Raw genomic sequence first — 11,845 nt, 5'->3', positions numbered from 1 at the left:
TCAACGAGGGCTTGGATCCTCTCCTCCATCATAATGGATTTCACCCAGTACGTGGTTGGATCTGGTGCCTACTCCGTCACCATTTCTTTGGTTTCTATTCCTCGGGACACAGATCTGACAAAGGTGGGCCTCTTGGTTCGCATGCGGTGAGGAATGGTGGCACGGCGGAAGTGATTATAGCCTTCAGGCGGAGGAGCGGTGGATGCGGCTTGTGGACGCGGCGGCGCAATCTAAGGCTCTTAGGCGCGGCGACGATGGTGTTGGCTGCGGCGACACTTGGGGGCGAGTAGAGTGGAAATGGAATGGAAACCGCGCCTCTCTGGCTTTTGAAGGAATTGACGGTGTAACTCTAGCGATGGAATCTGTGGGTTCCCCGTTACGATGCAAGCTATGGACAAAATCTGCGGGTTTTCCGTCAAGTCTCACGGCGTGCCTTCTTAGCTCCGCTAGTCCTCGTGCTCGAGGACTGGGCACCTATTTCAGGTTGGCGTGCCTCCGTGGCTCTGCCAGTCTTCATGCTCGGGGGCTGGGCGCCTATTTCAGGTCGGTGTGCCTCCTTGGCTCAGCCAGTCCTCACACTTGGGGGCTGGGCGCCTATTTCTGGTCGGCGTGCCTCTGCGGCTCCACCAGTCCTCGCGCTTGGGGGCTGGGCGCCTAGTTCAAATTGACATGCCTCTGTGGCTCCGCCAATCCTCGCGCTCAGGGGCTGGGCACCTATTTTAGGTGGGTGTGCCTTCGTGGCTCCACCAGTCCTCACGTTCGGGGGCTGGGTACCTATTTCAGGTCGGCGTGCCTCCTTGGCTCAGCCAGTCCTCGCGCTCGGGGGCTGGGCACCTATTTCTGGTCGGTGTGCCTCCATGGCTCTGCCAGTCCTCGCGCTCGAGGGCTGGGACCTAGTTCAAGTCAGCGTGCCTCCATGGCTCCAGTAGTCCTCACGCTCAGGGGCTGGGCGCCTATTTCAAATTGGTGTGCCCCTATGGCTCCGCCAGTCCTCATGCTTGGAGGCTGGGTGCTATATTTGGATCCCTTTTAAGACAAACAGTACAATTGATTCTTGACCATTGGACCGATTAATTTAACCGCTTCAATGCTCGGGGGCTACGCCATATGGAGTGCGTCTTGCGATGCCCTCCTTGTCCTTCCCTTCGATCTATAGGATGCCGGACAACCCGGAGCTCGGCAGTCACATAGCCATGCGCATTTGGTCATACACCTATGGAAGCTTCAATTTTTTTTTTCCTTTTTTGAGCATTGCGCATTCTCTCCATCACTATGATGACACTGCACCTTCAGCCGTGAACATTACAATCTTCGTTGTGCATCCGTCAGGTTCCTGTTCAACTCCACATCGCTTGGGGGCTTGTGGGATAAGGGTACCCATGGGTCCTCACCGACCAGGATACTAGTCAGCCCTAACAAGTGGGCCCTCCTGACCATGCCATGTGGGCCAAGGCGTAAAGATACGTGAAGCACACGTCCGGGGGCCGGGCGAACGGATCCTGCCTGGATATCACGGGATACTTGTTGTAAACCGACTCAGATTGCTTTCCATGTAACAACCGACTAGGATTAGATCCTATCCGATTGTAACCCTAGGTCGTCAGCCTATATAAGGCGGCCAGGAGTGCCCCCCGAGGGCACGTTAACTCTTCACACCTGTGATCAGCAATACAATCCACCAGAACACAGGACGTAGAGTATTACACTCCGGATGCCTGAACCTGTCTAAACCTTGCGCCCCTGTGTTACCATTTGACTTCTTGGTCTCACGATCTCCCCCGCCTACAAATCTACCACCTGGCTAACCCCCTGGTGGACTGCCGATCACTAAATCCGACAAAGAGTTTATGCTAGAGAAGCAAAGAGAATCACTTTCACCCACAGAATCACTTCTCTCAGAGAATCAGCTCCCATAGAGAATCAGAATCAGATGAGATCTACCAATAAACAAAGATAAGTAAGAACTAGTGCTCGATTAATTAGAGGGAACCTTAGTTACCAAACAAGATCCGGATGTAGTCACTTGAAGATGAGATGCATCTGCCGAGGTACAAAATGGAAGAGGGCCTGATAGCTCTGGCTCCTACCTGGCACTCTCACCTCATCTCTCTCTATATTTTCTAAGTATGGTAGTGGTAGCACTTCGCTTCTTCTTCTTCTCTTCTTTTCTTGTGTGTTGAACCTTTACGCTGATACATCTATTTATAGCGGGCCAGAGGCTAGGAGTACTTGTAGGCAAAAGGGGAAGTCGGTTGGAGAAAGTCTTGATTTAGTTGAATTGGTAGGTTTAGCCGTACCTATCTAATCCACCACCTTCGTGCATCAACGTTCTAGATTGCTTTCTAAGGTTGTTAACTCTATTTGCCACATGTTTGCATGTCTGTGGAAGATAAAGTCAATTCGGCTGAACCAGGTGGGTTCCACCAAACTAGCCCTAGTTTTGCTAGCCCTCTGATCCACCGCTTTGCTTTGGGATGCCCTGGATCCCCTCTGGGGTAAGTGAACAGGTGAGTTTAGTTACTTGTGATTCTTTGGTGTGTTCGTGGATTCATGGGTTGTCTACTTGGATTCACGGCATCTCTAGGATCAAACCGACTTGCGTCCCTTGCTCAGAATCATGTTGAGATGTCTGGATAAGCCCTTGTTTAAGTTTCACTGATCCTTGGACTTATGGGCTGTTGTTGCTCCTTGACCATTCATGGTATTTGTGCACCAAATTACCTATATCCCTTGCAAGCATGTTGGAACACAAAACTTGTGGAGCTCATTAGTTTAACTCCCTGGAGCTAAGATGTTCTATCTCAATGACCCATTTTTTATGCCTCTCATCTAGGTACAGCTTTGTTCATATACGTACACGCACCAACCCAACACAAGCACGCCCACTCACACCACACATCATAACAAGACCTACAGCTACACACGGACTAGAAGACCGCATCCTTGGAGAGATCACCGGAAACCATCCAAGACTCTGTAGGCGACGGGCACGTCACGTTCCCTTTCTGGCACCATGCGAGAGAGGCTGCAAACAACGTTAAAGGTGCACAGCAGTAGCTACGAACCAGCATCGAGTAGTGCTCGAACGCAGGTGGCAGGCCCTCCAGCGAGCAACCTTACCAACGCGCTACACGCGTTCGCCAACGAGTCATTTTTTATGCATAGTTGGAGGTCATATTTCAGGAGATAACGACCGTTAATATGAGGTGATTTAGATGTTGTTTTGCCTGATTTCACTAATAGAAGGTGACAAAAATGTCAAATAAGGAATGAAAGTTATTCCTCAGCACATAAGGGAGGGAATATTTTTTAGGAACAAAAAAGGAATTGAGTTATTTTTTGACATCAAATAAGTTATTTTCTCTTAAACCAAAGTACCTAAATGGGGGTTTTGAAGAGCATCTAGGCCCCTTGTGGGTTTGGTGGTTGAATAACAAAAATAATTAAAGGACTTATGAGCTTGTTGAGCTTTGGCAAGGTTTTTATAAAAAATGACAAAGTTAAGCTCATGTCAGATGAAGCATGCAAAAGTAAAAAATATGACAAACAAAGATTGAATTAAGTAAAAGAGACAAAGATGCAAGTGAAATTGTATGGTCTCATTGATTGTTTGCTTGTATAATCAAAGAAAGTTGAAAATTGCATGAGGATTGCTTAAGATCCCAACATTGAGATAAGTGATCAAGAGCAACGGTGAAGTGAATGGAATTTCAATTGTAGGTTGCTTGGTCACATGGATGGTATTCCTTATCAAGAAAGAATATTCAAGCACAATGTTGGTATTTCAAGGAAAGGCAATGTAGAAGATTACCTGGTCACAATGTTGGTATGATAACAAATATTTAAGCCAAAGATCATGCTATTGACAAAATGTGATTCATTAAGTACTTATTGTTGATGTAATGCTATGTGTGACTTAAGTATGGCTAGATAGAGTGAAAAAGTGAAGAAAGTTCTAAGCTATGAGGTACTAAGCGAGGGTGAAAGGCAAGTGGCCGGCGAACCTTTGCTAGGGTGAAGAAACTAGTGCTTGGTAGAACTCTGAAGAACTAATCAAGCCATGAAGAATGAAGCATTGCAAAGTATCATACCATTGTTAGATCATAAGAATTGAGGTGACTTGTGGATATGAAGTTGTTTGTTGATCGGATCGATCAATAAAATCCCAAGTCAATAGTTCAAGGATGGTGTGCTCAATAGACAAGAATGGTTGCACCCTTATGAAGTGAGAACTGAAGAAAAGTGGCATTGTTCAAGTTATTCAAGCTCAAGTGGTTGAATTAGGTTTTATCTTCGATCTTGAGTATAGGTATGCCGCACTATCAAGATGGATACGACATTGAATGGTCTACCTAGTCTCAGTGCTCAAACTAACAAAACAACCTAATGCTAACATGAGAGACACACACACCTCACTCAGCCAGCTAACCTTTGGTGTGCCGTGCTGGAGTATACAGTAAGATGCCGGAACAGCCATATTCTGGGAGGTCTTCGGGGCTGAATTTACCAAAAATTCTGATAGGGTGTCGAAATGCTCCGGTACTCGGAGTCTGGTGCCTGGTTCTCTTGCTTGACGGGGTATCCAACATGGGACCTAAACACCCTTGTTCCGGCAAGGCTTTTAGTGTTGAATTTACCAGAATTTTTGGCAAGGTGTCGGAGTATCCGGTATTGACTTGTTCCTGTTGATTCTATTATGGGTGTTGTAATATTTGACACTTAACTGAGCTGAGTGTAATGGTTAATTTTTGGGGGCATGGGTATATTTGCTGCTTCAGCCCCTCCTTTCTCACTAGAGCTGGTTTCCCCATGAAATAGAAGCATCCTAGAGCATTTGTGAGCTCTCCCCAACATCTCTTTGTGAGATTTGCAAGATTTATGAGAAATTCTTGAGTTGGGTTAAGAGTTTGAGTGACTGAGAGCAAGAGTGAGTCATTCCCATCCTTGAGCACTTGAGGTATTCGTTAAGCATTCTTGAAGCTTTTGTTACTCTTGGAGGTGAAGCCTTCTGGATGACTAGGCGTTACCCAGCGAGCTCCCAAGCTTGTGGTGAGCCGTGGAAAGTTAGTGAAGGTTCTGATTTCACCTCCTCAAGGGAAGAAATCAAGTTAGTAGAAGCCAAGGTGATTCTTAATGAGAGTAAGTGGTTGAAAGAGACCCGGTTCCTTTGGGACCTCCTCAACAAAGACTAGGTGCTTCCTTGGAAGTACGGAACTTTGATAAACAAATCATGTGTCCACATTCTTCTTGTTGTTGTTCTTGAGTTCTTGCTCTCTCTACTTCATTTTTTTCCCAATCTACTTATTTGTGTGATGTTCAGTGTAGGCGATATGTGGATCTACTCCAAATCATCATTTGATGCGCATGCCTTCAAGTGATTTGAGCTAGAACTCACTATAAGCGAAGTTTAATTTCATATTTGGTATTTCGCACTACTAGTGCTGGAGTATCCGAGAAGGTGTCGGAATATCTAGTGATCTAATCCACAGCTAAGTCATATTTTTCAGAGATAGAGCAAACAAGGTTTACTAACTAACTATTGTATGGTTGTGATTGTGTTGTGGAATAATCAATGCAATTAAATGCAGTAAATACGAAGAAGTAAAGATTAAGATAGATAAAACATTTCCCTAGGACCTAGGTTCACTTGCCCTGAACCTTGTGGTGGCTATTAAGTAAAGTAAATATGAAACCTTCCTCTGTTGGAATACCCAAAGTATATATAGACATGGGAGAGGTGTTTTGATCTATAATATTTATTGTGGCAAGGTGAACATCTTGGAAACCCTAAAAAGGCATACAATCTCATGTGGATTTTGATCTAGAGATAGTGCAGTGCCATTTGGGGCCTAAACCCCACATGGGTCAGTCGACCCCACAACTTTGTACCTTGTTGATGCTCATCTTCACCATGGATGCGGTAAGCGTGTGCATAACAAGCACCAGCAAAAAGAATGCCACACCTGTGAAAGCATTATACTTGACTTTGGTGGACCATTAACGTACGTGGCACATACCCACACCCTCAAGCGGGCCGAATGAGCACGTGTGTGTTCTTTCTCTTCGCTCCAGCCACATGAGCCAATAGGGGTGGGCACCAACTTTCTACTTAAGTTGGCCTCCCGCCATCTCCATTAGCATACAAGATGGGACTAAAATACTTCACCTTCCCTCACACATTCATGCAGTAATTGGCCTTTGGGATTTCCTAGGAATTAGTAATAGGCCAAGCCCATATAATATAACAATATCTCACGGGTGCAAACCCGTTGTTGTCTCTAGTTGTGACTAGTGATAGACAAGAAGTGGTCCTTAACATGCGGGCAGTGGTGAAGCAAAGATTTCAAGCTAGGGTGGTCCAACTTAATATATTTTTTCTAACACTATAAATATAATAAGCCAACATATAAGTATAGAATTGATCAAACACAATAGGAGCAAATGGAAAATGTCTTGCAAACAGCAAACATCTTAAGCTGAACAAATATGAAATATGCTTAATGTATCTTACAAACCTGTAAATAGTTGAAGAAGAATACATGCTAATTCTTCTTATCTAAAATATGCATTAAAATCCTAAATTTGAGTTGAAATAGTACATAAATCAATTCTACATATTCATACCAAGCGTGAAGCTACACACAGGTAGGGCCCTGCGAAACTTGCGCCCCCTTCTCTAGTCATTGATTACCAGATTTCTACCTCTCTAGTTTGGGTCGCGTCATGCCTCCTACCTAGGGCTTAGTGGATAGACCATGAGAGATGCAGCCAGTTAGAAGCAAAGCAACAACCAGAGGAGGAGACAAAGGGCAGCGTGAGACGTACATCCTGCTAGTGTGCTACTCGTCATCAGACGCCACCACCTGTTCGCCCTTGGATGTCTGCATCTTGCATGTTACCCTTCGCAGAGTACTAGCAAAATGAAGGCATGACTCTTTTTAGCGTGCAAGAAGCAAACCGACGAATGACACGGACAAACATATTAGGCGCCAGCCAAATAAATTACTCAGGACTAATGGGTCTGGTGCCAATATTCAGGGTGGGCCATGGCCCATACGGCCCACACTGTAGCTCCGCCCCTACATCTGGGCCCCTACTAGGACTTGTTTTCATGCATTCCAACGGCCTAAATCTTTGTTACCCAACCAAACCCTACCTATAAATCCTCTCACTCTCAACGTTTCATTGGGCTTGTTCGCTTGAGTTGGCTGTTGCTGCAGCTTATGAGCCAGCCATTCAGCTGTTCCTGCAGCCAACTATTCAGCTGCTACAGTAGATGATCAGCTAAGGACCACCTGCTGCATGAGCTGCAGCACTTTAAAAAAGCGATCAACAGTGCGCCATTTTCATTTCACATTCAACCATTTGGAATCATAAATTGAAATGGACTTCATTTACCATAGCTTATACAAACATGCACAAAATAAATGATATGCATACAATTAGAACATTTCAGTATTAACAAATTAGAAAGAAATTGAGAGGTTACATTCATAACAACAAATTAGCAAATTGAGAAAATGTCTCCATCATGTCAACCCATAAAGTCCTACTGCAACCCAATCACGAACTTGACTAATATCATCGTTGGCAGTAGTGGCTAACCAATCTGATGTAGGATCATTTTCATCACCAGTCCTAATAAGGTAGGTGCCATGACCAAACATGTCAGTACCAACCATTCCAGGTTCGTTGTTGTCCAATGCAAAATTGTGTAGTGCAAAGCATGTGACAATAATCTTTGATTGCTTCTCCATAGTATATAACGGTATACCTTTTAGAATTTTCCACTTATTCTTTACCACTCCAAAAGCCCGTTCCACAACATTCCAAAGGCACAAATGATGGTAGTTAAAAATTTCATTCAAATTCTCAGGACCTTTGGCATTAAACTCCGATAAATGGTACCTGGCCTTGCGATATGGTGCCATATAACCCTCACGTAGTGGGTAACCATAATCCACCAAATAGTACTTTCCTACATATCAACATTGTTATACAAAGAGCAATTTAGAGTGGCAGCCCCATATGTTAGTTACTATAAACCTTACACACAAAATAAGCTCACCTTGGGGTGGGTGAGGGAAATGCTCAGCTTGGTTTAAAGCCTCCCTCAAAACAGCAGTGTCATGCACAACACTCTTTTTCCCGGTAGCGACAAATGTGAACCTCATGCCCATGTCACAAACGGCCAAAACATTCTACCTGGTGAATCCCTTTCTATTGATAAAATCATCATGTGCGTGCTCAAGGACTGACATCGGAATGTGGGTTCCATCTATAGCTCCTATGCACCCATCAAAATATGGTGAGAATTGATGCAGCCTAGGATGCACACACCTGAACAATGGATCCGTTGGCCTAATAACAGTACGTGCAAAAGAGACCACGACGTCTAACACTTCACCAAACTTTCGACTCACGGTGTCCAGTGACCTACAGAATCTATCTGACATTTATCTCTGGCATTGTCTTGTGCCACATGCCCATAGGAACATCCCTAATGCCTCAACTGAATCACATTGTCGTGTGGATTTTAGCCCATGGTTGGACACTAAGATTGAATGCAACAACTGAAATGCAGATGGATGGAGACGAAAATTTTTGTAGCACTTTTTACTGTCAGCAAGGTTAATAGCAACCCATTGACGGCCAGTCAACTCCTGCAAGTGCAACGGACCATCTTGCACTCCACATCCACTTGAGGTAGACGATGCATACGCAGCTAACACGCCAATGGTTGCACCCATGTCCCACCAGGTAGACCACTCATCGTTCAACCTTGCTGGTGAGGTGCTGGTGTTGCTCGAATTTTCGGAGCTTGACATTCCTTTCATTTTCAGACCATAACAACTGGCAATGGTCCCAACTCATTCAATCAACAATCTGAAAAGAATCTGATTCTTTGTTAGGACTACATATGCTAGTTTGAAGATGAACATATGAAAAGCATACCATCTGTTCTTTTGTTTCCAAAATCCCAGGTAATTAAATCTAAAAATATGATTTTATTGCGTATCTTTAGGATCCATTGATCTTGACTTATTGAGAGCCACCTCATTCATCATGGATACCTTGAGGTAAAAAATAAATAATGTTGTCAAACACATACCTAATTATTAAGCTATTCAAGTACATGTTATTTTATACCTGAACTGGAAGGTTGTAAACAATAATTTGTAAAATGTTAAAAACAACAACAACATGCAGCAATGACACAAATTCATATGGATTAGTAGCATGAATAATCCAGGTCTAACATAACATAATTCACATTACAGACATGATGCCACACCATGCCATGGTCACAGTACACGGACATACATTCCTAGATAGATGCAAATGACATTCTAATCATGCACTGGTACTACTTCCTCTTGACATTATCCCAAGTCCATCGGAGCCATGCAATTTGGTTCTCTGCAGAGGTAATGCTCCTATAAGATGCACGTCGGGCTGGCGATCTAAACAGCTCAGTAGCTATGAAGTACAACTCAGACCCATTCGGTACACCATCTTGTTCTACAAGGTGAAGCATTTCCATAACCTCCTCTTCCTCACGGCTGATTAGATTTCTTTCAATCATAGTCCTTTGCATCATGCTCTCAGATATGCGCTCGACATAATACTCCATGCTCTTAGTTCTCTTGGGTGGTGGGCTGTCAACAACATGCTCCTTTCCTGACCTTTGCGACACACGACCCACACTAGATCGTCCAACATTGTCCTCCAACCAGGCAACATTTTCATCTGCCGCAGTGTCAGGGTTGCCTTTACTTCCAGAACTTGGTGTTCTATCTCCAATTCCACCAACACATAACATTGGACCGCCTTCTATGTCCGTTGTCCCGAAAAGTGTGGTTAACTCATCATAGAATGGAAAAGCCTTGCCACGGAAATTTTTGTTTGCCTCATTCTCCTATAATTCATAAGTAGGAAATATGTAAGCATGTGGGCAATCGGAGGTCAAAGTAGAAGGTAAACGATAGGAATTCGTAATTAGTAGGATGAAAAGTAGTTACTTCAATTCGGGCTGTCCACCATTCATCATCGCAGTCGATGGTGCGGGTACTGCTGTTCCACCCGGCACCACTCTTGTTCTTCAGTTTTCTCCAATCCTTGTACTGCCTCTTAAGGGCATTAAATTTATTTTGAAGCTGTTTGCAGGAATATTTCCTGCCCGTCTGTTGTTTGAAATTTGTATACAGGTTGTGCCAACCTAGATTGGTTAGGCCCTTTTTGTTGTAGTTGATCTTATTCTTCTCATCAATACATAGGTCAAGGAATATTTTTGTAGTGTTATCATCCCAGTTGGCACGGCCTGCATCCATCTGTGTGCAAGGTTGAATTATATGTCTTCCTAACTACAAGGTTTGTATGCCACACACGCAGTAGTAATGACAACATGCAAGGTAGGAATCAACATTTATCACAAAGTGCACAAATGAGATGGAACTGATGCTTGCCTCGTTGTGCTTGCGTCTTGCAGGAGTTGTACGCAGCTCGTGGCGATGGGCTTCAGGTGGAGACCATGATGATGTAGAGGAGTGTGCCAGTGCTGCCACTTATGGAAGTTACCTTTTTGTGGCACACAAGCAATGCTCTCCTTAGCTAGAAACTACTGCTTAGTGCTTGCACTTGTAACTTACTATTTCAAATGTATTATGCTTAGATGTTTCCTTTTCCTTTTAAATGGAAAATATCGGTAGATGCGAAGATATAGTAGTGTCCCTTTGTATTCAAAAGAAACTTGAACAATATTCTGGAAAGCAAGGTTCTACTACTGTAAAGTTCTAAGGTACCTTGCTAAGGTTGGAGATATCATGACTGGGGAGGTATTGTCCCTTCTACTATACTGTTATTTCTTTTCATTTCCGCTATACCTAGAACCTGATTAGTACAAGATATCTACTTGGATGTTGTGCTTATTGAAATATAAATATTTTATTGCCCGTGCCAACGCACGGGCACAATCCTAGTATATATAAAAGACGCCTTGTAGTTGAAGGCTAGGTGAACATTTTAGTTATCTAAAAATAAATAGAGATACGCTGATTGATAACTACTAGAATCAGTCACATATGAATGTAGGAGCTGGAAATTTTCACTTTCCATCAACTAAAGTCTAAAACTAGCCAGAGATACGCACTTTATACTACAAAATTATACTACAGAGTAGAATAATGGATTGTTTGTCTGGCATCATTATACTACAAAATTATACTCTAGAGCACAATAATGGTTGACACTAGTGTAGATAACAAAAGTGAAGGCACACAAGATGTTACTGCCTAATCTAGCAAAATTGTCTCAATTTCGCACGATATAAGCAAGACGAGATGAGATCACCCCTAATCTAATTCAACAGGTTCAGAGGGTATTCCCAGATGCTAGCAGCCTCACCTCACTGCTACTGACGAATGGAAGAGATTGTACCAAGTCCATAATGGTCAAGATTCCACACAGAAGGGTAAAATCAAGAGCCTTAGCTTGGAATCTCCTGACTAACCGTAGCACTATTTTCTCATTGCCTGCATGAGGGAAGACATCAAAGACCTTGTCATGGCAATGAAGGCAGTAAGCTTGATGCATTTTGTCCAAAGACATGGAGGTGGTAATTTCTCATCAAAAGGAAATCTGAAAAATTGATGGATTGAGTGACGGGACATTAACCAACCTGGATGTAGGCCTCCTCTCTACTATCTACTGGCTAGTGTTGAGATGCATGAAATCTAGCAGTATACAAATGTAGATCGAGAATGGAGAGTATTGGCGGAGCTGGTTGGGGCGGTGAAGGCGGTGCGAAGCGGCGCGCCGGAGGCCGGCAGAGGCGGGGATGGCCGGT

At 43.8% G+C, this 11,845-nt stretch overlaps 1 protein-coding gene across 1 annotated transcript; it reads right to left on the bottom strand.

The window, feature by feature from the left end:
• Window positions 1-2,952: 2,952 nt before the first annotated feature.
• LOC117849111 (uncharacterized) lies at window positions 2,953-10,331 on the bottom strand. The gene is made up of 3 exons (XM_034730706.1): window positions 10,023-10,331; window positions 9,501-9,919; window positions 2,953-3,025 (listed from the first exon to the last, which is right to left on the bottom strand). Exons 1-3 carry the CDS (start codon window positions 10,329-10,331, stop codon window positions 2,953-2,955), a joined length of 801 nt encoding a protein of 266 aa, XP_034586597.1.
• Between the last annotated feature and the right edge of the window lie 1,514 nt (window positions 10,332-11,845).

The sequence above is a fragment of the Setaria viridis genome, chromosome 3, assembly GCF_005286985.2.
Source record: "Setaria viridis chromosome 3, Setaria_viridis_v4.0, whole genome shotgun sequence".
In the NCBI taxonomy this organism is placed as follows: Eukaryota; Viridiplantae; Streptophyta; class Magnoliopsida; order Poales; family Poaceae; genus Setaria; species Setaria viridis.
Note: the sequence above shows the minus strand (reverse complement) of the source record. Positions and strands in the feature narration are given on the sequence as shown.

Bases quoted from the DNA above. Each gene is read 5' to 3' on its own strand.
- LOC117849111 (XM_034730706.1), bottom strand. From the start codon at position 10,331: ATGGATGCAGGCCGTGCCAACTGGGATGATAACACTACAAAAATATTC. The intron at 9,920-10,022 runs GTAACTACTTTT...TATGAATTATAG, and splicing joins GGTGGACAGCCCGAATTGAA to GAGAATGAGGCAAACAAAAA. The intron at 3,026-9,500 runs GTCTGAGTTGTA...CGTTGTTTGCAG, and splicing joins CAAGATGGTGTACCGAATGG to CCTCTCTCGCATGGTGCCAG.